At 43.1% G+C, this 27,433-nt stretch overlaps 1 protein-coding gene across 4 annotated transcripts in view; it reads right to left on the bottom strand.

The window, feature by feature from the left end:
• Nucleotides 1–1,323: 1,323 nt before the first annotated feature.
• C3H1orf116 (chromosome 3 C1orf116 homolog) overlaps nt 1,324–27,433 on the bottom strand; it is a 37,202-nt gene continuing 11,092 nt past the window's right edge. Inside the window, exons 1-4 of one of the 4 annotated variants that reach the window (XM_061185450.1) lie at nt 13,331–13,384; nt 7,677–7,862; nt 5,115–5,292; nt 1,324–3,642 (exon numbers count right to left, since the gene is read on the bottom strand). In XM_061185450.1, coding sequence (XP_061041433.1) covers nt 2,093–3,642; nt 5,115–5,292; nt 7,677–7,781 — 1,833 coding nt within the window. In that variant the 5' untranslated portion in view covers nt 7,782–7,862; nt 13,331–13,384 and the 3' untranslated portion in view covers nt 1,324–2,092. The other 3 variants (XM_061185448.1, XM_061185447.1, XM_061185451.1) reach the window with 3 other exon arrangements.

The raw sequence follows: 27,433 nt of genomic DNA, 5'->3' as shown, positions 1-27,433 counted from the left end.
ACTCTGCTTTGTCTGGGAGAGAAATTGCCTTCACCAGGGAGTGGGATTTCACAGGATGTGCCCCTGACCAACCTGTGTTAGTGAGGCTTGTGTTAATGCCAAGGCCCCAGATTCCTACCAAGTCTTACTTTATAGCTGGCCCCAAGTTTCCCTACTTATCAGGGAAATTAATAAATAATAAAGTAAGCATTCTTTAGGTTGTGTCTTGGGAAGCAGTTCAACCAAATACAGCATGTCGGACCAGTATTGCAGGAGGGGGGTCTTCTCTCTCTGGGGGTGTCTGTGATAAGATGTGGCTCAGACAGTCATGGGTGACCCTATTGGCTGTGACAGGCCAGGTCCTCACCCAGGGCCAGGAACAAGGCACCAGCTTTTGGGTGTGTGTGTGAGAGTGTACACAGAAACTGTCACAACCACAACCCACATGCCATAGCAGGGCACAGCCATTTGTTGTCCTTACCTTAACCTCCTCTCCACTTGCAGAGATACTGAGCCTTGATGTGCTGGGTCCCTAAGGACACAGCCCAGAAACACTCAGCAGACCTAAAGGGCACTTTTTCAACCCGGTTCCCTTTATCTGCCCCTCACATCTGGGCACCTTGGACTCCAACCAGGTCACATCTCTGAATAACATTCATTTCTTAAGGGGAAGCAGGGGTCACGTCCAGCCATGTCTGATCTCCAAGCTTGTATTCACAAGCCCACACCACCCACCCACAGTACGCTCTTCCAGCATGTTCTCAAGGTGCACAACTTGGTCAGGGAATTTGGGATTAAAAATGAGTTATTATATTGCTACTTTCCCAAACTAAGTAAAAACCCACAACACTAAATATGATCCTGAACAACGTTTAATCTCTGATGTTTCAGAAGACACTTTAGATCTTGAAGAGCTTTAGGGGTGGACCTTTGCTGGTGACTCCTTAGGGTGCTGTGTGGAGGGACAAAGGCACTGCTGGAGGGGAGGGGCATGCAGCATGGGAGCGGCATCAGGACCTCCAGCTCTGATCTCAGATCTGTTACTAAACAGCAGAGTGACCACGATGAGTCACTTCCCTTCCCCAACAGGGTTGGACTAGGGTGTCTCTAAGGCCCCTCCCAGCTCTGATATTCTATGAATAATTAGCAGAGAATGCACTGTGCTGATTTTCCATAGGAATTGAGGAAATCAAAAAACAACTTGCAATCGTGTAGACAAAGGCCTGTAAGAGTCCCTTGGTATTTACAAAGCCTCTGGGCTTGGGCTCCCATCTCACTGTTGGCCCAGCCCTGGGGTCACTGTGCAGACTGAGATCCGGAGCAGGAAGGATAGGCACATCAGAGTCAGGGACCACCGTAGTTTATTACTGAATTTAACAAGCCCACGGACAAGGCCCTCCCCAGTGGAGGTGTGCTGTGTGGGCACTCATCCCGACTTCTCAGGCCAGCAAGAGCTCTCCTGGTATCAGTCAACCAAGAGTTTTTAGTGACAGGGATGTGTCTGATCCTTGGGACTAGGGACAGTGAGAAGGCAGCAGATGATGAGATAACAAACCAACTCCTCTTGGCCGCAGGCCCCTATCCAGGAGGCCAGAAGTGAGAGGGGAATCCAGCAAGGTCTGTGCCAGTCTCCACCCACTGCAGGGGTTCTGGGAGACCCACATTTCATGTGACCCTGCAGTTGCCTAGTGTCACGGGTACATCCATTGTCCCATTTGACTTTTTTTTCTCAGGCTTAGCCACCCCTCTGCACTCAGTTCTGGCTTGGCTGAACTCTACCTGATGTAAGAAAATTTCCAACAAGTGAGGAATTCTGAGCAATGACTCTGTGTCATATAAATAGCTTCAGTGATAGACACAGCCTATAGCACACACACACACCCTCCTGTGGGAATCATCTTCAGGATGGTTCACGCAGGCACTCATTGGTACAGCCACTCTGAATATAAATGTGTGCTCCAACCTCTCCCTCAGAGAGAAGAGGACACTGCAGAGAAGCCGACCCCTGCCCAGCCCCTGACTTGTGAGGTGGGGAAGACTAAGTGGAGCCCTGGGTCTCTTCTCGAATGACGGGGTGCAGGAGGGGTTGTGTGGGGGTGCTGGTGGCCAGCGCCTACTTCTTCAACAGGCCCAGCTTCTTGAGAGCCTCCCTTCTGTGTTCAGCAGACACGCCTTTTGGGGAGATCTTGACACTGACACAGGGGGGTCGAGGCAGCTTGTCACGGCTCTGTCCTTGGTAAGACAGGTGCTTGGAGCCCTGCTCCTGCTCCAGGTCGGCCAACTTGCCCACCTGGATACCCTCGAAGTCCTTCCTGGTGCCCAAGGAGGCCGGGCGCGGCCGGGAGTTACGCAAGACGTTGGGTGAGATCTTGTCCAAGAAGGAGCTTTTTCCCAGAGAGGTGCTGGTTTTGGGGCTGCGATCTTTCTCCGCTGAGAGGTAGCTGCTCAGCCCCACGCCTGAACGCTCCAGCGTGTTGGACTTGAAGTTCATCTGTCTCAGGCCAGGGATGTTGCTCTCCTGGAGAGTCAGCCCAGAGTCTGGCTTTGGCTGAGTCAGGGGACTATTTGCCTGTGGGGCCTTAGGGATAGGAATTGGCATGGATTTGGCAGCTGGAACTTTGCCTGGAGTGGGTTCCTGGGCGGGAACCAAAACCTTGCCTGGAGAAGACGGCTGAGCTGGAGCCGGACCCGGAGCTTTCACTGGAGAAGGTCCCCGCATTGGTGCAGGTGCTGGAGCCTTTCCTGTCGCTGCTGAGACCTGAGCTGGAACCACAGGCTGAGCCGGAGCCGGAGCCGGGGAGGGGGCCTGAGGGCGAGTCTCCCTGAGCCTGATGGAGGGCCTACTTAAGTGGGCGCTGGCCTCGTCTTGGTCCTGAGGCAGCCCCAGCTTCTCCAGCGCTTCCCTGCGTGCTCTCCTCTGCTCCTGCAGTGATGACGAGGCGGCGCCCGAGTCTCCAGGGCCAGCCTCCAAGTGGCAAGACAGCCGATTCTGGGGATCACTGTGGAAACCACCTCGGCTGCTCTTCAGAACAATATTTGGTGGCAGCTTCCGTGTCTTAGGGGCTGTGAGGGGAGCCGGCCGGGCATTTGGATTCCCCCCTGATGGGCCAGGAACATCTTCAGCTTTTGCATTCTGCGAGGACACAGCTGGAGGAGGCCGAGCTTGTCCAGGTTCCCCGGTTGAGCCTTCCTCACCGGCTTTTTGGGACATGGCCTCCGAAGTGGTATCCTTTTTTTGCTGGAGGCTGAGTGATGTGTGGAGCTGGGGCCTGTGACTCAGCTCCCCTGGCTGGCTGGGCAGGCCGTGTTGCCCACGCTGCTCTGGCTGGGTGTCCCGGAAGGCCTCTGGTGGGGGGATGAAGGCCCTGTCCAGATCAAGGGCCGCGTCCTGGGGGCCTGTCGGTGCCTGGTGGGGCTCACTGCTCTGGCTGACCTGCTCTTTCTCAGGCCCCGGGACAAGCCCCTCAGATGCCCCCGGGATGTGGCTGTTAGTCTGTGTGGTGCTTTCTCTGAGGATCTGGTCTCTGCCGATGTGGATATTTCTGGGGAGGCTGTAGGAGCCAGACCTGAGGCCCAGGCTTTGAGGCTCGGGCAGATGAGACAAGCTGAATGGAGTCACTCTTTTTGGCTCTGTTCCTTGCTGAACAGTCTCTTTCGGATGTCCTGTGAGGGTCGGGAGAAACAGGCAAAGAAGAGTGCATGGTGAGAACCCTGCTGCCGGGGGAAAGAAAACACTTCCCAAACTCTGATCTCTAGTTAGCAATGGATGGGTTTTGTTTTTTGTTGTTTCTTTGCTCTTAAAGGGCAGCACTCTTGTTTGGATGTCATTTAGACTAACAGATCAGTACTAGCAGTTTCCCTCCAACCAAGGATTAATGTTTCCTGATGGCTGGGGAAAGGGCAGCCCCAGACAGCTCCATGTTCCTGACTCAGGCTCTTCCTAACCCTCTACAGATGCAGGGTTGGTTGAGGTTCAGGACAGTCCCTCTAGCTCTCCTGGGGCTCTCAGGTAACTGAGTCCAGTGGGAGCATTCAGCATGAACATGGTCAACAGGTGATTTGCTCACTGGAGAAGGTCCCCGCATTGGTGCAGGTGCTGGAGCCTTTCCTGTCGCTGCTGAGACCTGAGCTGGAACCAGACTTGCCCAGACTTGCCTGACCAGGCTTCTGCCTTCTTCTGCCTTCACTTTCTATAAGCACCTGGATGATTCTGTAATGGCCATAGCTGTCCCCGCACCACAGAGTGACAGGGGCTCTTTTCTTCCAGCGAGTAAGCACATGTATCAGGCCCACTGGACCAGAAAATCAGCACCAGGCAGCAGGGGAAGCCCCATGTCCCCACTTCCTCCTCTATCTCAGGGAGGGTCTAACACATTGTCAATCAATATTTGCTAAACAAATGAATCAGTGATCACAGTCCTGATAGCAATGGGACCGTCTTCAGGAGTAAAATGCCCCCCTCACCCTGGGACATATGGCCCTGCACTCATGGCCACACTTAAGCGCCATCTTGTTCCCTGTCTACTGAGCCTCAACGCCACTCCACACTCTCTCACAAGGCCCTTGAGACGTCACCCACTGAAGTTAAGGGAGCCCTTCCCTCTTCTTATCTCCTGCAGCCTCATCCTCTGGGTCACCCAGATTAGCTCCACAGACTGACTTAGCTTTTCCAGAGCCAACCACCCACCCCTCCCTGAATCTCTCCCCCACCTCTGTGGTCATATTGCTTTAGAATTTCTCCATAAGAGGATGGGTGCTGGTCAAACCCCTTTCCCTCCCAGGCCTCTGATACTTCATAGAAAGACGTAGAAGGCTGGCTTGTCGGCAATCCCTCCCCTTCCCTGTAGGGACAAGGCTTTATTCCAGCCACAAGAATGGAGAGGAGAGCATTTGCTCCTTCTTCTGCCCGTGACCCTTAGACCAGAGGGCAGACAAGATGGAGAGTGGCCAGAGGATGTACTGCTTTTTTGGGGGTTTTATTTTTTGTGGTTTTTTGGCCTCGCAGCATGCGGGCGGGATCTTAGTTCCCCGACCTGGGATCGAACCCGTGCCCCCTGCAGTGGAAGCACAGAGTCTTAACCGCTGGATCTCCAGGGAAGTCCCCTTTTTTGATTTTTTTAGACACTCTCTCTTACCCTGGGCGGCAGGCTGGGTCGTGGGCAGTGTTCGGGGACCTCGGGGAGCTGTGGCTTGCCCAGACTTGTCAGTGGACAGTCCACTGTCAGCCTCGGTGTCCAATGAGCCAATGGTTTCCTCTAAGAAGAGCAGACACTCCTTCTCTTCAGCGGACAGGAAGTCGTAGTTGCTGTCACTCTAGAGTGAAGAGAGGGCGCTGTGAGAGGTAGCTCCGCAGAAACTGGCGGGGCCCGAGAACCACCCTGCATTGGGAAGGACTGCTGAAGAGCTGGAAACCTGTCCATCATGCCACTCTGCAGACCTGCTGGAGCTGCTTCCTAAAACTGCAGGCACCAAGGAGGGCAGAGATTGTCGGGCTGCTGTCCCACTAGCACCCAGCTGGGCGGGCAGATGGCAAATGACCTTTCTTTTGTTCACTCCTGGGTGGAATGCTTAGGGGCAAAGATCAGAAGAAGACCCAGGTTCTAATTCCACTTCCTCTGTGTGACCTATATCAAGTATCTCATTTCACATGTCTCCAATGTTGTTCTAAACTGTATGGGCAACATAATGATTTGACCTTAAACTTGAATGGTATTGCTTTTAACTTTTCAAAATACTTCTGCATTCTTGATCTGGCATGTCAAGGACAGTATGAGGACAAACAGGAAAGACAGCCAACTACTCGCTGCCAGGCCAATGGGAACAGTGGCATGACTAGTCACAGATAAATTTACTAAATAATTTATACTTGACTTTGAAATGCATTCCATACAGTATTTTTTTTTCCCTCGTGTATTTACTTTCTCGATAGCATTTGGCTCTGGCTAACATTCAAAAAAGTGTGCATTTCTTAAGCAAATATTAACTCAAGGGAGGAAGGTGGAGAAACTGGTATGCGGTGAGGGGAAAGCAACTTAGTATTAAATATTAAGTAGAAATTAAAATAAATAATTTTCATTACGAGAAAGCACATAGGAGTGTTTGGGAGAACAGGTGAGGCCATTTCAGATGGTTACTGCCTATGTTCTACAAGGCCAGGAAGATCCATGGAATAATCACTCTCCAAAGTTGAAGGCTGAAGGGAAGACCAAAAGGGCAGATGGGAATATAGGAAATTTGGCCTGAGTCCCTTCCTGCCGTCTCTACCCCTCTTCCTAATATTTGAGATACTTCAGAGTTATATATTTTCCAGACCCACTCAGATGGCCAGGAAAGATTTTGAGAAAGCCCTAAAAATATCTTAGGGGGAGGGGAGATGGTTGTTGGAATAACTTCCCCAATTCCCCAGGCTCCTTAAGAATCATCTGTCAGTTGATTGAGGGAGGCTTACATTGTAAAGGGAAGTCCTGAATACAGCCCTTGGAAGCCTCGATGCAGACCCCAGAGGTTCCCTAAACAAAATCTTCTCTACTGCCCTCTTCCTACTAAAATAGTCTTCCAAAACTCCAACTCTGAATTTCTCCTTTGTGGATGATTCACTTTGAAAACCTTTAATTCCTGTCACATTCTGTGTCCAATGGTATGTAACTACTTATGTTGGCCTCTGCTTAACAGAAACTGAAAGCGGTCTGTGCGGCCCCATTATCTAGGGTTAAAAAGAAATTATCTACATATTGTCTACACTTTAGGTTTTTTGTGTGTTGTGTGCTGCTTTTTCTACTTCATTTTTACATATCAAAACTCACCGACTATATCAAACATCTTTGACATTCAGTAGAGATCATTACGATCCTTAAATTATCGAATACCTCTACGTATAGGATATAGAACAATAAAGTATAAATTCTCAAGGGTTATTATGTATGTGATGAGTACCCATAACAAAAGAATGCTTACATTTGGACATAGGGCAGATTTACTCTGTCACACCAACCTTATAAGAATTGAGATTTAAATTCATGCCCAGAAAAATTACAATTTATTACATGTCACTCACAAATAGTTAAACACTGACTTTGGAAGATTCTCAGTCTCTGCTTACAGATAGGCTATTTCTTTTCTACATAGAGGCACGTGCTAAGTGCTTTACATGCATTTCATTTACTCGCCTCAAGAACCCTATGAATTTGGTATTAATATTATGCCCATCTTAAAACTGAGACTGAAGCTTAGAGAAATTCAGTAATTTGCCCAAGGTCATAGAGCTTGTAAGTAGAGAACCCAGATCTGTTTGGCTCCAGAACCCAGGCTCTTAACTGCTCCGTGCTCTTTGATCTTTGTAAAAGACAGAAGTAATGCTGTTCTTTGCAGAGGACTTCAGGAATCCACGTGCTACAAGGATCTACGTTCTGGTTTCCACCGTAACCTCAGATCACTGACCCACTCTCTCATCTCAGTTAAACCCCCCAACCTAATGAAAACTGGGAAAAACTCTCATTTGTCCTATTACTCTCTGGGGTTGTCCCACCCTATTCTCTGTAGAACCAGGGGTGACTCAGAGGCAGAATACCAACCGGTGTGATTCACTCCCTGACGAGGAAGATGAAAGACAAGGAGCAGTGAGCCAGGATGGTGGTGGGTAGGGCAGGGCAGGGCAGGGGTGCGGAGAGCGGGCCAGGCTGCAGACAGAGGGTACGTACAGATCCAGAGAGGGTGGAGGTGGTGCTCATCATGCTGTCGCAGCTACCAATGCGGGTCACGGGTTCCAAGCCAGGCCCTGCTGGCCACAGCTCTCTCTCGGGCATCGCCTGAAGCAAGGTGCAGGGGTGGTGAAAGGGGCTCTCAGAGGGGAAGCGAAGGGAAGCGAAGAATGTCCCAGGCTGGGCCTGAAAAGAGAAGAATCAAAGCCACGTGTGAGCTGAGCCAGGCTCCAGCGAGGCTCTGCCCAGGCCCTGGAGCAGCATGGCGGCAGGGACACCAAGCAAACAGAGAGCTGGAAGGGGCCATGCTCAGCCATGACCCAAACCCAAACCCCCAGCCTGCAGGGGGACACATAAGCTGGCTTACATACATGCAGAACGTCAGACTTAGGTGGTGGAGAAGCAGTCTAGTCAGAAAAGAGATTCCATCATTTCTCTTGGTCACGTTTTTTTCTCTGAACCAGGGAGCTTAACCTACATTTTCATTACTATAAACACTACATATTACAGAGGTTAAAGCTTGGGTTCTGGAGGTAGCTGGATCTGGGTTCAAATTCCAGTTCCACCATTTAAAGTGTTGTGACGAGGCAAATTACTCTCTGAATCTGTTTTTCTTCATTAAATAGGGTTAATAGTAAGACTAAATGAGAACAGTTAGCACAGTTGAGTTGGTAGTAAGTAAGCAAACACTTAAGGTATAAATGAGGAACTAATACTGTTTTTGTAATAAGAAAAAGACAAGATCCATCTCGGATCAAAGTAGACTGTAGCAAGGGAAATAAAAGCTTTTTTTAAAAAAAAAGGAACAGGGCCCGTAATAGTACCTACCTTAAAGGGTTTTCGTGACTATAGAATGAAATACTCCATGTAAAACACTTTGTGCAGTGCACGGCCCTGTAACTGTCAGCTGCTACCATAGCCACATCGTCAGCACCATCACAACGACCCCCACCCCAGCCACCGTCATCCCCCTAGTCTGGGAGGGATGTGCATGGCACCCCAGTGGTTGACACAAACCCAGCTTCCCTCTTGTGTATCACCCTCCTGATGTTGCACTTATTCCCAATGAGATTCCCTAATCTGTGTCAAATGAACAAGAGCAATGTTCTAGGTAGCTTTCTCCCAACTCCAACTCATAGGGAAAGAACAGTTTCAAGTTCATTGTGCCAATAGAAATAGCAAAGGAAGGTAGTGCCATCTCCCTTCAGGAAATCCCAGGGATTTTCATATTCCTGTTTGTGGGAAGAACTCCACCAGAGCTGGAAAGGCCAAAGGTGACTCTCCTATGCTAAAATGAAATTCTAGAAGAATTAAGATTAAAAGAAAGTTCTAAGATCAAGTAGGGACCTGGGGGAAGAGCTAGAATTAGAGTATACTTTGTCTGATTCTGAATCCATATATTCCCCACAACGCCATGCTTTATTTTCTACCATTTTTCCCACCTTCTGAATACTAGGTAAAATGTCCTGGAAAATTGGGTTTTATTTGAGATCTTGAGGCTTGAGGTTTAGATTCCAGGGCAGGTTGTCTTTTTCGCCTCTGCCAATAATTGCTTCCAGTGCCAAAGTCAGGTTTGGGCTGTGCTGGGTGAGTCAGTCTGCCAACCACCTAGAGCTGACAAACACAAGGCCTCACAGAGCTCCCCTCCTGCTTGGGAGGAGACCTTCAAGTGGGGCAGGTAGGGAGGGGGCAGGACAATGGGGAAGGAAGAGGGAAGATCCATTATGGGCAAGACACATGTAGTTCACGTGGGTCCAGAGCCTCTCAGGAGAGAGAGGGAGAACCAGAGAGGACAGAGATACCAAAGAAGCCCAGTGATAAATCAACATGGGGTAAGATAACTCCTGGGATTCCTTCATGAGGTTAGTTCCCCATTATCCAGAATCCCAAAGAAACAGAAACGTGAGAAGTCATGTGGATGAAGTTCAGTCACCTCAGCTAGCCTCTCCATTAATGACTGTCTAGGTTCCAAAAGCTCTAACCCATCCCTAACATTCTGAAGGGTTGAGACCACTACAACAAAGAGGATCCATTTCTTGTTAGCCTAGGCACACAGAAGGCATTCAAAAAATGCTGGATGAATAAACGTCATTTGTTCTAGTGTCTACTGAGTTGACACTAGAACTCAGTAGACATTAGAACTAGTTGAACTGTTGGAAGGTCTCTTTTTTGGCTTCTATCCTATTACTGTAAGCTCTTTTTAAAAAAATTTTTTTAAATAAATTTACTTATTTTATTCATTTATTTTTTGGTGCATTGGGTCTTCGTTGCTACACACGGGCTTTCTCTAGTTGTGGTGAGCGGGGGCTACTCTTCGTTGTGGTGCACGGGCTTCTCATTGCCGTGGCTTCCCTTGTTGTGGAGCATGGGCTCTAGGTGTGTGGGCTTCACTAGTTGCAACACGCGGGCTCAGTAGTTGTGGCTCACGGGCTTAGCTGCTCTGCGGCATGTGGGATCTTCCCGGCAGGGCTCGAACCCATGTCCCCTGCATTGGCAGGCAGATTCTTAACCACTGTGCCACCAGGGAAGCCCCATGTAAGCTCTTTTTTAATATTTTATTTCCCAGAAAATATATGGCTTAATGGAATTTGGGCAATGCTTTCAGTTACACTAACATTTATGAGTACCTAATAGGCATGAGGCATGCAAAACTTTGTTAAGACAAAGGTGTTGTTTCCAAGAAGTCAGTGTAGATCCAAGGGTCTGTTTTTTTGGCTCTAGTTTTCCTATCTGTTACACTGGGGCCGTAACTATTAAAAGTGACTCACTGTAATTAATAGAATGTTCTCTGTGAATGGATGAGCAGATGCTGCCTTTTCCTTTCAGAGAAAAATGACTACCCTTGTTCTTCCAAGCACACTTCGGACTTTACAGTGGTATGCTAGCCTCTCCTCGCTCCCAGGGCAGCCTAACACATTCGCACTTTGGAACAAAGGATGGCCTGAAGCAGCTGGAAGAGATAGAAACAATATGAACAGCATTGCTTTAAAAAACATACCAGGGTATAGCTTACAAAGTGGTTTCAGATATGTTAATTTGGTTTTTAAAATAACCTGATACCTTAGGCAGGATGTGGCATTTTCTCCATTTGACAGATGCAAAAGCTGGGGCTCTTTCTACCTCCCCTTCCTATGGGAAGTAGGAAATGATTTATAACTGCATCTATGGGGCAGCCTGTGGCTCTCAGCCCTTCTAGAGGGCATTACAGCAGCTGTCCGGAGGCAAGAGGGCCGGGTACCTAAAGAAGGGCCATTGGCCATGCCTGACTAAACGCTGAAAGCCCTAAGACCACTCTTCTCTGATTCAGATTTATGCATCCAGGCCAGCTTTTTGTCCCCACAATAGATATTTCCAGAATAAGGAAAAGACACCAAATGCCACTGAAGCTCAAGTCATAGGCACAACAAAATCACTGCAGAGATTAACCTGAACCTGAAACCAAAGTTGAATGAGCTCTAAGGTGCTCACACCTCGTCTCCACACCTAGTATCCTGACCCTAAAAGTCGGAACCATAAAGACGTCTTCTCTTCTTCTCACCACTCTCTCCTTCCCTCACCAGTCTGACCTGATCTGGATGCTGCATTTCCTTCCACCAACTTTACAACCTTGAAACTTGGGGGCTATTTCAGGGCAGCCATTGAAACCTGAGGTATTTCTACTTGATAAGAAGCCTGAACAGCATGCAAAACACTCAATGTGAGAGTTCTGTATTTTTTAACCTTTGACCTCTTTGGGCAGCTTGAGGGGAGGAGGGAATGGGTTAAGAAATGTGAACAGCCTATATCGGGGCCACCCATGCAAAGGCACATTAAATATTAACTACTCCCTGAAACCAGCCAAGCCTTGGAGGAGAGTAAATAAATGGCGTGTGGAATTCTGGCATCTGGAGGGGGTGGGGTGGGAAGAGGCCTCCAGCTCCACTCCTGTTTGGCTTCTCTGTACCATCTGAACAGACCCAAGGCCCCCTTATCACCCTCTTCCTGTGAGCCCATTCCTATATCCTCCAAGAGCTCAGCTCTCTCCCCAGTGGTCAAAGAGGTTTCCTGTTTCTCTTAGACCAGGTGCCTCTGCTTTTTGCTGACCACCCAAAATGTGCCTTGGGCTGGAGAATATCCTAAGGAAAAGGCCAAGAAGACTAAAAGTTGCACTGTGTGTGTATCCCTCTCCACAAGCACAAGGGCAAGTTTCTGTTTGTGTTTAAGCAATGATATAATCGCCTCTTTCACCAGTGAGTTTGAGGGAGAGGGTGGGTGGAAATATCACCTGCACAGAAGAACTCTGCTTGACACTGCAGCTTATCTTTATTGCTGACAAGGTCGCCGTGTATGGCAGCCCTCAGTCAGTGAGCTTGGCAGGCTGGTTCTGTGGTGTGGGCTGAGCTAAAGCCTATAGCTTCAGTTGCCAGGACGAAACCCAATATATTGACTCAGGGCTTGTGTGCCAGGCCCTGGGATCCTGGCATTGGGTCTTCCCACTTCCCTCTTTCTGGAAGCAGGAGGAAAAGGGGTGAAGTTAGGGACCACAGTGTTAATCCCCACAAGGTGGATGGCGGAGAGCTGACTTGTTACTCTGACTTGACTTCTACACCCAGCGTCCTTGTGCAGGGAATCCAGCCACACAGACTGCCAACTGGGACACCTGAAGGAAGGCAAAGCAAAACCACAACACTGGTCTGGTTCTCCTCTCTGGACTCTGCCACACTGCTTTGGCCTGAGCCCCACTCGGAATTCCTACTAGACTCAACATGCTACCGTGAAATATTAATGTAGGTGAGGCCCCGGCACAGTTGAGTAGCTTCCTGTTTGCCAGTCCCTGTGTCTATTAACAGGCAAAGTCAGAAATTTAATGAAGCTGAACTCAAATAGGCTCGACTTTGCAACTAGAGTATCCGTGGGTTTTCCAAAGATGAGCTGGTAGCCTGAGCTGGCATTTTCCCAATGTAACCAAACCTCACACACCCTTACAAAAACCTAGCGCAGCTCACGCCTTACACACCCATCCACAAAGAGCTCCATTATCACACTACCATTACTGAACACACACACACACACACTGCACCCTTCATTTAAATAACAATAGACATTGAGTTCATAAAGCCATGAGAAATTTGCCTGTTAGAATGGAAAACCAAAGCACTTTTCTTCCCCGGGCGATTTTCCATTTTGACCTCCTCTACTCTAACAATTCCCTTCCAAAATCACAACGCAACTTCAATTATTCAGAGATGGAAATTTCTAAAACAAATCTGTTTTCTTGTTGTCAGCACAATATGCTCATCCAACCTAAATAGGCAGACGAAAAAAAAAAAAATGTGTCTCAGCCTGGGTCTCCACTAAAACACTCCAATCTCAAGAAGCTGCCAACTCACTCTGATCCCGTACTGGACTCAGGGAGTTGAGGAACAGAGAGGAAAGCCCCCCACCTGGGGTATAAAGGGCTCCCCGCAACTCTGTAGCTCTGACTTCCCATGAAGCACCCCCCTCTTGCTGCAGAATAAGCAATAGTTAGTTGGTTAGGAATTAACTCACCTTCACTGGGCGGGGGGCTGAAGAGAGGAAAGGAATACCCTTATATTTCAATGGGCAGAGACGGAGACAGAGACTGCTTCCCCTGCTTCCTACTGTTTTCTTCTTTTGACCTCTTTCTGACTTACCTAGACAGGTAAAATCTTCATCCGCACCGCCTCACCCCACCCTGGCAACTGACACTCAGCCAATCCCAGCCCTCCCTCCCTACTTCTCATTCCAGCTGTTTATCCAGGGAGGGAATGGGAGGGGATGGCGCAGGGCGGTGCTGCTCTCGCTTAGCCAATCGTTTCTTGCCCTCCCGTCCTCGTTGAGAGCCAATAAAGAGCCTTTAATAATAGAGGAGGGCTGGAAGGAGGGGGACTGGTTTGGGCTGAGACTGGACGAAAGGAGAGTCAGGCATGTTATTTAAAAAAAAAATCTTGTTATAAAGAAACAGTCCACTAGGCAGTATGCTTTTCCGTGTGTCTGTTTGAAACTTGATTTTCTATCTATAACTGCCTGCTTCCTCTCGAAGTATTCCCGTGAGATCTGCAAGTTAAAATCCTTTGTGGCCAGTTTTGCTACTCGCTTTTTTAGCTTTTCGGAGTCACTGTCATCCTCAAGCTTTTCCCTAGCGGCTCATAATCCTAGCAACTCCACTCAGGACCACAGAAGAAGGCGTCTAAGGCGAGAGATGCTGGCACTGAGACACCGTTGCCCTACAGTTTGCCAACGACCTTCTTGGCCTCATTTACTTCTGGGGGCAATAAAACCATTTTCTCCCCCAAGGGGTCCCTGTTCTGATGAAAAAGTGACTGGACAGCCTTGAGGGAGGGAATATGCACGCTGTCATTTGGGTCTCTGGTCTCTTTTAGCTGTGCGTGGAAGGTAGCAATGAATATTAAGAAATAAAAACAAAAGAAGCTACCAACCAGTTTAGCAACTCCTATCTCCTTCCAGTGGCCGATTTCTGGCACCTGTAGTTAAAACAACCGGAAGAGAGTAGGGAGAAGAGAGTAGTTGGAAGAACCCAATGTTTTCAGGAAGGAATCTTCCTCCAGGAATGGAAGCCACTTTCACCAGATGTGCCTTTTGCTTGGAAGCTGGTTTTTCCTGGATATATGTTATCCTCAATACCAAAAGGCAGAAAGAAAAATTAAAATCAATGCACATAGTAATTGGCAACATTTATTAAGCTCTTGCTATGCACTGGGAATTGTGCTGTGCTAAGCATTTTCATGCATCATTTCATTTACTCTTTATCTGAACTTCAGAATGTAGGCACTATTAATATACAAATTTTACAAAGAGGTTAAATAACTTGCTCAAGATCATGTAGCTAGGATGTGGCAGGGCAGGGATTTCAAGTCAGGCAGTATGACATCAAGCTTGCCATCTATCAGTATGGTAACAATCAGCCTCTATTTTGGAGAAAAATCCCAAGTAGGAAACATGAAATACACAGATAATGTGCAGGTCTAATTCTAATAACTAGATTTATCCTCTCTTGTCTCATTTCTGTCTTGTAGCTATTCATGTCTTTTATAACAAGATGACACATGGCTTTCATCTTTTCTCTGTGTGGTCTCTGCAATGTGATCATTGCAGAAGTGCAGTGACCCTGGGGCTTAGGTACAGAAGAGGTAGGGCAGGACTAGTGAGGAGAAAGGAGGTTTGAGGAAGCCTGGAATAACTCAGCACCCTATCAGCGGCATTTGGATAACAGAGCTGACTGAACATTTAAGGAGGATGACCTCTCTTCCTGATGTGTCATTCAAACATGTATAATGTCATAATATTAACAAAACAGGAAGTTCCAAATCAGAAGTTCAATGCAACTAGAGTTACACCCATGGATGGAATCACTGAAGTTGATCAAGCGTCATAGGTGTGTGATTTGAACATTTGTTAAAAAAATGTATTGACTTGTGCGCATTAACCTCAAAGATGAGAGGAGGCACAGTCTTGTTTGTGAACAGTTTTTCGGTTTATAATAAAAGTAGAATAATTAGGAAGGGCCCCTATCTTTTCCCAGGTAGAAGTAGGGACATAGACAAAATGATCTTTCTGTTACTCTTTCCTTTTTTTAACATCTCTTTTTGAAAATTATGAAATATTTCAGATATTCTGGCATAAAAACACCACTGTACCTAATACCCAGTTCAAGAAATAGAACATTAACATTACAGTTCAAGCTGCTAACAAACTTTTCTCCCCACTCTTTCCTGCCTCCTCAAAACAGACATACACCCCCAGCTGAAATAAATCACTATTCTGAATTTGGTGTTTTTCGTTCTCCATATCTGTAAATGTTTTCCTTGGAATCTTTCTTCGTTTTGCTTTGCTTTCTTTATTTTTGGCTTGGAGAAATACCAAGTCTCAGGACTTCCCTGGTGGCGCAGTGGTTAAGAATCCGCCTGCCAATGCAGGGGACACGGGTTCGAGCCCTGGTCCGGGAAGATCCCATATGCCACGGAGCAACTAAGCCTGCGCGCCACAACTACTGAGCCTGCGCTCTAGGGCCCGCGAGCCACAACTATTGAAGCCTGTGTGCCTAGAGCCCGTGCTCCGCAACAAGAGAAGCCACCGCAATGAGAAGCCCACGCACCACAACAAAGAGTAGCCCCCGCTCGCAGCAACTAGAGAAAGCCCGCGCACAGCAATGAAGACCCAACGCAGCCAAAAATAAATAAATAAATTTATTTAAAAAAAAAGAAATACCAAGTCTCTAAGGTTCCAAGAGAATTGAGAAGGAGGTCTGGACCAGGGGAAAGAGAGGATTTCCAAAGTCAGAAACCTGAGAGACTAAGGCTCCCTGGTTGATGTAGGTCATCATTTGAGGAGCAGTGTGTGTTGTTGCTCTTTGTATATGAATTCCTATTTGATGACCTGACTGTGGAATCTAATTACAGTCCAGCTCACCTGACTCATCTGTGTCCTCACTCCTTCTCCATCCTTGCATGCTGTTGTGGTGCAGTCATCTTCTCGACTGTCAGAAACTAGTTTATTTCCTTTCTCAGTACCACCTCCCCATTGAGGCAACTCACTTCCTCTACACACAAACACGCACACACCACCTTAAAACCAAAATATACCACAAACAGTCATTGGTCAATCTTTCCTCTTTGGGCCCCTTATAAAGTTGGACTCTGCAAAATACAGTGGACCTCCACTGTAACCATTCATGATACTTATTCTTCACGTTACAGTCACATCCTAGCAGTGCTTTTCTTCTCCTTTTCCTCTCCAAAGGAAAAATGAAGTTACTTTGAACATGTATTATCACCAGCCCTAGGAAACACTGGGTACCCACTATGTTCATGGTATAGGGCATGGTACTCCGTGCTGGGTCTCTGAATGTACTTCTGTTGGGGAGAGGGAAGGTTTTAGTCTTCAAGTAGTAGCGAGAAATTGCTTTAAAGAGAGAACAGTTGGGAAAGGATTCAGATGAGGATGGTTATAATTTGGCTATAAACTGTGGAACTGATAGGCCAGATTAAGAGATCAAATGGATAAGCAAGTTCTCACCAAACTGATATTAGTGTTAAGCCTAAACTGATTAGATGGGAACTAAAGGGTGTAATTAAGTGGATTTGGATGAAGTTCTGAAATGACTTAATCATTAAGTAGTTGCTGGGAGTGGCTTTTTTTCTCCCTTTTTTCTTTTTTGAGAGCAGTGTTGGCCCACCTACCATAAAAATTTACAGGATTCAGTAGTCTTTTTCTTCCCAGTGTTAATGAAAGTCTGAGGGGAGGGCTGAGATCATCTAGTAACATCAGTGGGTTTTGTAAGGAATGCCAAATCTTAACATGTTCAAAATGGAACCCGTCTTACCTCTGGCCTCTCTCCTCTATCCCCATGCCAGCTAATTGCAGCACCCAGACTCAATACTTCACAGCAATCCTCCCATAGCTTATGTGAGATCACTCTCATAACTGTCTCCGGCTCTTCATCCTCTCTACTCTGATCAGGACTTCACTATTTGTAGGATCACAGACCACTAAAGATGGAAGAAACTACAGAAGTTCCTTGTTTCACATCTTTCATTTTATAGAGGCACATCTGAATCATCATTCCTCTCTTTAAAATACTTTGAGGTATTTTCATAGCATTCAGGATGAAATTCAAAGTCCCTATAAGACATAAAAAAACCTTCATAAACTGGGCCTACGTGCATTTCCCCACCACATATTCATCCATACTCTTTACTACAGTCACATCTAATTTTTCTGAAACTGTCATGCTTTCATGCTACTGGGCTGCACCCTTTGCTTGGACACATTCTCACCCTGTTCTCCTGGCTTAGTCTTAGCCTTCCTTCAAGGTTCAGCCCAAGCACCACCTTTTCAAATAGGATGTTAGGTGCTGCTTCAGTGTAATCTCTTAACACAATGAACATATCTCTAGATTTAACCCACTAGGATATAATTGTCCTCTTTCTCTCCCTGAAAAATTTGAATTCATGAAGGGCACCAAATTTTTCTATGTATAATTCTTCTATTATATTATACTAGTTATATATTAATGTCAAAACTGATGATAAACTTTTGGGAAACTGAAGTCCTTTATTTAACAAACTTGCCCTAAAGAATTCATTTTTTTGGAGATAGTGTCAGTAGATAACCCATCTACTGCTACAGTTTTGCTTATTGTTTTTTCCCCAAATCTTGTCCCTTGACATACTATTAAACTGTGCATAGCTCTTAAAAGTAGTAGGCATTGGCTCATCAAGACTGTTTCAGAGGTTTTTGACTTTTTGATGTTATGACTATACCTATGAGTCTGAGCTATTACGAAAGCCCCCAATTGACGATACTTTACATTGCAATAATTTAAAACGCATCTGGCAATGGGCTGACTGATTTCAATTATCTTTCTTAACATGCTTCTAACATTCTTTATGTTCTTTATTTATTATTATGGATATCTGTATTGAAACATTGTTTAATAAATAAGAAATATCAAGTTTAATAGTATTTACAAAGAACTGTAGCTTATAGCAAATATTCAATACTGGAAAATACTAGGGAACATAAATGGATAATATTTGGATCTCCCAGCAAGCTCCTCATAGCACTACACAAAATCATTTGTTGAAATTGCCAATTCAAGGATATATTTTGCTTCTCAAACTTGTTATTTCTTGGAACACTTGTCATAGAATTTGCATTAAGTATACTATGAGTATAATATATTAATATTTATTTTATTCATTGTTAGCAGTATACAGGACCATGGAATACAAATTTATATTATAGTAACAGTTATAAGCCAGACAGATGGATTAGACTGTAACCATTTCCCTCCTATCTGCTAGCATCTAGGTACCCAGAAATGTAACCTTTAACCTTCTACTCCACATGTCAGAATTTCCTGCTCTTGCTTTTGTTTTTTTATCATTGGATTCCTTCAAATCACTAACATCTCTTGTTGATCACATAACAAGAAGACTGACGCCACGAATCAATAAAGATGGCAGAGTATGAGGATGTGGAACTCACCTCCCCTCATGAACACATCAAAAATACATGTACATGTGGAGCAATTCTTTAACTGGAAACTAACTGGAAACTCGCAGAAAGACTTCTGTACAAACAAGGCTGTAAGAAAGATCCACACAAAATCAGATAGGAAGGAAAGAAAAGTGATCAGGTTGGGACCTGTGCTCCTGGAAGGGGACTCAGAGGAAAAGGGAGATTACACGGGCAGAGACCCACACTGGGGAGTAAGTGGTTTGAGACACAGATTGGGCACCCCACTCCTGGGGTCCTACACAGGGGAGATGAGCCCCTTGGCTGGTCACAGGACCACTGGGACTAACAGGAGGGCTGAGGGAAGCCTGAACTTTGCTCTTGAGGAGTGCATGCATGCTGGCTCGTCCCCAAGGCAGAGCAGAGAGGTTGGATTGAAGACTCCTCTAGTGGCTGCTGGGTTTCCCCTGACCACCTCTGCATGTGCCCCAGTCTGAGCCAAGTAAATGGTCCAGTCTCACTTACTTCATGTTGTAGCTTGGCACTGGATCTAGGGCTGCCGTGACCAGAGAAGAATTTTGGCTGTGGGACACAGAGGCAACGGGGTCCCAGAGTGTCATCTGGGTGGGGTGGTGGTGGCCATTGTTGGCGTGTGCTCAAGCAGCGCCTCAGAAGAGACCCAGAACTCTGATGGTGGCCAGTCCACCACAGCTTACACCCTGATACACACGAAGAATCCATGTGGGCCCCACCTGCCCTGCAGTGTGGCTCCACAACAGGGTGGGGGCAGTGATCAGCTGTGGGGAAAAAGTGTACTTCACAGTAATACAATAATAGTAGGGGACTTTAACACTCCACTTAAGTCAATGGACAGATCATCCAGACAGAAAATCAATAAGGCAACAGTGGTCTTAAATGACACAGTAGACCAGTTGGTCTTAATAGATATCTACAGGACATTCCATCCACAAACAGCAGAATACACATTCTTTCCAAGTGTACATGGAAAGTTTTCCTGGATGCATCACATTCTAGGCCACAAAACAAGTCTCAATAAATTTAAGAGAATAGAAATTATATCAAGCATTATTTTTTCTGATCACAATATATAAAACTAGAAATCAATTACAGAAAGAAAAATAGGAAAAGCACAAACACGTGGAGACTAAACAACATGCTACTTAAAAAACCAGTGGGTCAATGAGTATATCAAAGAGGAATCAGAAAATCCTTCAAGACAAATGAAAATGGAAACACAACTTTCCAAAATCTATGGGATGCAGCAAAATCAGTTCTAAAAGGGAGGTTTAGAGTGATACAAGCCTTCCTCAAGAAACAAGAGAAATCTCAAATAAACAAATAACCTACCATCTAAAGGAATTAGAAAAAGAAGAAAAAACAAAGCCCAAAGTAAACATAAGGAAGGAAATAATAAAGATCAGAGAAGAAATAAATAAAATAGAGACCCCCAAAACAATAGAAAAAATCAGTGAAACTAAGAGCTGTTTTTTTTAAAAGATAAAATTGATAAACCTCTAGCCAGGCTCACCAAGAAGAAAAGAGAGAAGACCCGAATAAAATAAGAAGTGAAAGAGGAGAAATAACAACTGATACCACAGAGATACAAAAAAATCATAAGAGAATACTATGAATTGTTATATACCGACAAATTGAACAACCTAAAAGAAATGGACAAATTTCTAGAAACATATAACCTGACAAGACTGAATCAAGAAGAAACAGACAATTTGAACAGAGTGATTAATAGTAGTAAAATTGAATTTATAACCAATAAAACTCCCAGCAAACAAAAGTCCAGGACTGGATGGCTTCAGAGGGGGGATTCTACCAAACATATAAAGAAGAGCTCATACCTATCCTTCTCAAACTATTCCAAAAAATTGAAGACAATGGAACACTCCCAAATTCATTCTACAAGGCCACCATTACCCTGATACCAAAACCAGGCAAAGACACTACAAAAAAGAAAGTTACAGGCCAATATCTCTGATGAATATAGATGTTGAAATCCTCAACAAAATATTTGCAAACCAAATCCAACAATATATAAGAGGATCATACACTACGATCAAGTGGGATTTATTTCAGGGTCACAAGGATGGACAATATTCACAAATCAATCAATGTGATTCACCACATTAACAAAAGTAAGAATGAAAATCACATGATCATCTCAATAGATGCAGAATAAGCATTTGACAAAATTCAACATCCATTAATGATAAAAACTCTTATCAATGTTGGTATACAGGGAACATATCTCAAGGCCATTTATGACAAACCCACAGCTAACATGCTCCACAGTGAAAAGCTGACAGCCTTTCTTCTAAATTCAGGAACAAGACAAGGATGCCCACTCTCACCAATTTTATTGGAAGTCCTAGCCACAGCAATCAGACAAGAAAAAGAGATAAAAGGAATCCAAATTGGAAGGGAAGAAGTAAAACTGTCACCATTTGCCAGTGGCATGATACTATACATAGAAAACCCTAAAGGCTCCACAAAAAAACTGTTAGAATTAACAAATGAATTCAGTAAAATTGTAGGATACAAAATTATTATTCAGAAATCTGTTACATTTTTATACTCTAATAGCAGACTATCAGAAAGAGAAATTAAGAAAACAGTCCTATTTACAACTGCATCAAAAAGAATAAAATACCTAGGAATAAATTTAACCAAGGAGGTGAAAGACCTATACTCTGAAAAGTACAAGACATAGATGAAAGAAATTGAAGATGAAAGAAATTGAAGATGCCACAAAGAAATGAAAACATATAATATATTCATGGATTGGAAGAATTAATATTGTTAAAATGTCCATACTATGAAAAGTAATCTACAGATTCAAGGCAACCCCTATCAAAATACCCATAGCATTTTTCACAGAACTAGAACAAATAACCCTAAAATTTGTGTGGAACCAAAAAGACCTCAAATAGCCAAAGCAATCTTGAGAAAAAACAAAGCAAGAGTTACCACACTCCTGGATTTCAAACTATAATACAAAGCTATAGTAATCAAAACAGTACAGTACTGGCACAAAAATAGACACATAGATCAATGGAATGGAATAGAGAGCCCAGAAACAAACCCTTATGTGGTCAATTATTCTAGAATAAAGGAGACAAGAGTATACAATGGGGAAAAGAGAGACTCTTCAATAAATGGTGTTGGGAAAACTGGACAGCTACATGTAAAAGAATGAGATTAGAACATTTCCTTACACTATAAACAAAAATAAAATAAAAATGGATTAAATACCTAAATGTAAGACCTGAAACCATAGAATTCCTAGAAGAGAAAATAAACAGAACACTCTTTGGCATAAATCTCAGTAATTAAAAAACTTTGTCTCCTAAGGCGAAAGAAATAAAAGCAAAAAGAAACAAATGGGACCTAATTAAACTTAAAAGCTTTTTAAAAAATTGAAGTATAGTGATGTACAGTATTATATGTTACAGGTTGCAACGTAGTGATTCACAATTTTTAAAGGGTATACTCCACTTATAGTTATTATAAAATATTGACTATACTCCCTGTATAATATATCCTTGTAGCTTATTTATTTTATACATAAAAGTTTGTACCTCTTAATCCCCTCCTCCTCTTGCCCCTCCCCCCTTCTCTCTCCCCACTGGTAACCACTAGTTTGTTTTCCATATCTGTGAATCTGTTTCTTTTAAACTTAAAAGCTTTTGCACAGCAAAGAAAACCATCACCAAAATGAAAAGACAACCTATGAAATGAGAGAAAGTATTTGCAAATGATATGAGTGACAAGGAGTTAATATCCAAAATATATAAACAGCTCATACAACTCAATATCAAAAATAAAAACAACTCAATCAAAAAATATGCAGAAGACCTGAATAGACATTTTTCCAAAGAAGACACAGTGACTAGCGGGCACATGAAAAGATGCTCCACATCACTAATTATTAGAGGAATGCAAATCAAAACAACAATGAGATACCACCTCACATCTGTCAGAATGGCTATCGTCAAAATGATCACAAATAACAAATGTTGGCAAGGATGTGGAGAAAAGGGAAACCTTGTACATTGTTGGTGGGAATGTAAATTGGTGTAGCCACTATGGGAAACAGTATAGAGGTTCCTCAAAAAACTAAAAATAGCACTCCTATATGATCCAGCAATTCCTTTCCTGGGTATATATCTGGAAAAAATAAAAACACTAATTTGAAAAGATACATGTACCCCAATGTTCATATGTTCATAGTCATTTACAATAGCCAAGATATGGAAGAAACCCTAGTGTCCATCAACAGACAAATGGATAAGGAAAAAGTGGTATGTGTGTGTGTATATATATATATATATATATATATATATATATATATATATATATATATTTACACATGGGGAAAGGGAAGGGGGAGGGGCAAGACAGAGGTATGGGATTAAGAGATACAAACTACTATGTATAAAACATATAAGCAACAAGGATATATTGTACAGCACAGGGAATTATAGCCATTATTTTGTAATTACTTTTAATGGAGTATAATCTATAAAAATACTGAATTCTATGCTGTACACCTGAAACTAATATAATATGTAAATTACACTTCAGTAAAAAAATTCAAAGTAAAGAAGATTGGCACTACTATAAACTCAAGAATAACAACCTCAAATGGGTACTCTATACTCCCAGGCAATTACCACATTTCTCTAGGAAGCTGGATTTCTCATTTTCCAAGACCTCTCTTTCTTCTCTTTCCTCAAATTTTCCACTCCTCTTTTGCTTCCTTTATTTTCAGATAACGAATTTGCCACAAAATTAGAAAAATTTGGTAAGAAAACAGCAGCCAATAGGCAGGAACTCCATATTTCCATCACCAAATTTACAAACCTACCTTCCTTTGCACCCATGTTATTCTTCTTTTTTGGTACAACAAAGGAAATATTCTTCCTATAAAACCAGATCATGTACATGTACTCTGGATCTCATCTTATGAACTCCATCCCTGTGATCCTCTCTTATACATCATCATTTTGACCTTTCTTCTATAATAATTCCTGTCAGCATTCCAATATACAATACTATAGTATAGTATATCTGGAGCCAAACTGCCTGATTTGCTTCCCTGCTTTTGCATTAAATAAATGCTATTGAGAGTTAGTGCTTTGAGATATACTATGTATACTCTTCCTTTTCTATATATCTTTTTTGTCTGTCCACCCCCATCCATTATGTAAACCTCCTCTCAATACATTCAGATTTAATAGTATTCTATTAATTTCATCCTGAAGAAATATTTTCCAGGGCATTCTGATCTACTTCCATTTGGATAGGTTTTTCTCCAGCCTGTTGCATGTCTGTCATTTTGATATCTGCCTTTATCATCCTATTGGGAAAAATCCTTTCACCTCTTTCTTTTGTTGTATTACCTAGATCTCATATCTTCTTCCTCTTTCTTGAGTTAGCTCTTTTATTTTAGCAAAACACATTCTCCAGTAGCTTCCTGAGAAAGAGCGCATAGGATCTTATATGTCTGAAAATATCTTTTATTCCATCCACATGTTTGATTGATAATTTGGCTGGGTATAGAATTTTAGATTAATGTCTGCTAGCTTTCAGTGTTGCTGTTGAAAAGCCCAAAGCATTTATGATTCTAAATTTAGGGCTTTCTCTTTGTTTCCAGTATTCTCAAATTTTCATGATGATGTGTTTTGGAGTGGATCTATGTACTACGTTGGGTACTTGGTGAGTCCTTCCAATCTAGAATCTCATGACCTGCAGTTCTGGGACATTTTCTTGTACTATTAGTTGTTGGATTCCTTCCCTCCATTTTCTCTGTTCTTTCTTTTTGGAACTTCCACTATTTGGATGTTGGACCTCCTGGACCTCTATCTCTCTGTTACTGGGAGCTTTCTTAAAATTTACCTACAGCTTTCTGTTGCATTTTCTTTCTGCTATTGTATTTTTAATTTCCAAGAATTACTGTTTGCTTTTGAATTTTTATCATATTTTTCTGTAGTTTCATCGATGCAAAATCTTCTCTTACTACTTTAAGAATATATGTGTAAATACAATGTTAGTATTTTTCTGTCACCATAGCCTCTGTTTATTCCATGTTATTTTTTTTTTCCTAAGTTTGTTTTCAGTTTTGCGTTTCTTATTAAAGAGTATCTTCAGATGTCTGATGATTCTTGACTATCCACTCAAATATAAGAATTTGGCAAAAACTAAGTTTTGTGGTGTGGATGGGGCTGGTTTACTGTGGAATTTACTGTAGAGTGATCACGTAGGGCCAGCTGGTTGGAAAATATTTCATGTCAATATCATTAGTCTTTTTTGTTGGTGTGGTTCCTCAGAGAAAAGTTTTCCAAAATCCTGCCTGAAGGGCATAATTCTGGCAGCTAGCATTCTTGGAGCCTAGTGGCAGAAGAAGGTTTTTTGTCTCAACATCCAGCATATAAAAACACCGCGTCATCCTCTTTATTTTAGTACAGAGACCCTCTGTTTTGCCCTCAACTAGAGGCGATGTAGCAAGCACTTAGTTGCTCAGAGTGAGAGAGGAGATCTGAAAGGCATATTTCTTAACCAGATTCTCCATTTTCATGATTTTTTTCCACCCCTGTTTCCAGAGGTATTAACACCACCAATTCCTGAATTTGAGGGGCACTCCATGGAAAAATAGGGTTGCTGCCTTAGGATTCAGCTTTTTCAAATCTGCTAGGTCAGTTATCACTCATCCAACTCCTGGCTATCTTCCAAAATTTTGTTGGTATTATTTATCATCTCTTTGTCCTTGAGAGTTTCTGCCTTTTAAAATCCCATAATTATCATTTAATGCAGTTTTGGGAGAGTAGACGACCAATGAATATGTTCAACCTGCTATCTTTAACCAGACATCCTATTTACTCCAACCCACATCCATCTAGTTTCTTTCTCTACTATTTCCCTGAAATAGCTCTTAAGTTCATCAGTGAGCTCTAGGTTGCCTAATTCTATAGACTCCTCTAAGCTTCCCCTAATTTGATCTTTGTATAACATTCAACAAACAGTTCTGTTTCTTAAATAACCATTTTCTCTTGGATTTCATGACAAGAAATTCTTACACACCTCTGATCTCTTCTGAACTCTCAGTTATCCTTGGTGGCTCTTCTTTAACAGACTTCTAAGTGTTGGTAGTTTCTCTGTGGTTTAGTGATGAGCCTTCCTCTCTTTACACACTCTCTCTAGTTGATCTCTTCCATTCTTATATCTTGTAACTATTTATAGGTCAAGAAATTGAAAATTTAGATCTTAATCTTTGGACATATTTTTTTAACTTCAGGCCTGTAGTTGCCTTTATGACATCTCCTTTCAGATGACTCACAAACATCTTAAACCTAACATGTCCAAAGTCTTATTTTCTCTCTTCCCTCCAAATATTCTTCCCCTCTATCTTCCATGGGTCAATAAATGTCACTTTCATCCACCAGATTCTTGAGTAAAAATCCTGAGAGACATTCTAGATGCATCCCTATTACTCCTCATGTCACCAAGTCCTGGAGATCCTATTTCCAAAATAAATCTTAAAACGATCCTCTTCTATTGACATTACTTAGTCCAAGCTATTATCCATTTATTAGCTTTTGATCCTTGAAGAAGTTATCAAACTTCTCTAATCCTCAGTAACCATATCTACAAAATACAGAATAATAATATCTATCTCATAGAGTTATTGTGAAGATTACATGAGATAATACATGAAAATGCTCTGTACATTGTAAGCACTCAACAAATGCTATTATAATTATTATCACCATCATCATCACATATACACATTACTGCAGTAGCTTCCTCCTAACTGGTCCTCCACTTCCACTCTTGCCCCCTTAATCCATTCCCTACAGAGCAGTTAAAATAACTTGGAGAAACATAAATCTGATGCCTTCTTTAAAGTGCTTTGTCCTCCCAGTGCTCTTAGGATATTCCTAAATTACATGTTAACATCATTTGTTTATATGTTCATTCATTTAAATAAATACTGAATGCCTACTATATGTCTAGTACTTTATTAGGTGTTGAGAATAGAATGGTAATAAGAAATAACTGGTCCCTGCCCTCATGGACAAACTATTTGGGGACACACATAAAATAAGCAAATAAAATGTGGTAAATATGAATTAGGGTAAGTGCTTAATATAGCTTATAGATGCTGCGAATCTGAATACTTGCTTCTAAAACTTCATCTCATGTTCCTCTGTCCCTGCTTACCACACTATGGCCAGACTGGCCTGGAAAATATTCACTTCCTCCTGCAACATAGTGTTTGCAAGTGTTATACCCCCTACTTAGAATGCTCTTCTTACTCATCAGCTAACTCCTATTCATGCTTCAGGTTTTAGCTCAAATGTCACTTTCTCAAAAAGCTTTCCCAGATTAATCACTTTAGATTAGATTCTCCCACCCCATTATTCTCGTCATAGCACCTGTATTTCTATTTCTTTATAGCATTGTGTTTCCCCTCCCCTACCCCATGTATACCCAGCACCTAGCGCAGTTTCTAGAACAACATGAACATTCAAAAATGCTTCTTGAGTGAATGACTATCCTTGTAATCCTGAGGTAGTTGATACCATATGGTACAAGAAGTAAAATTAAAGAAAACTGCTTAACAATTTATCTGAGATAAATTGACTTTAGCTGTTTCTAGCCAAATTCAAGATCATTTTCTCCACTGTTATAGAGTAAGAGTAAAAAAAATACGGCTGGATGTTAAAGGAAGGGTCTAATGGGAA

This window comes from Eubalaena glacialis, chromosome 3, assembly GCF_028564815.1.
Source record: "Eubalaena glacialis isolate mEubGla1 chromosome 3, mEubGla1.1.hap2.+ XY, whole genome shotgun sequence".
Taxonomy (NCBI): Eukaryota; Metazoa; Chordata; class Mammalia; order Artiodactyla; family Balaenidae; genus Eubalaena; species Eubalaena glacialis.
This window is presented reverse-complemented; position numbering and strand designations above follow the sequence as displayed.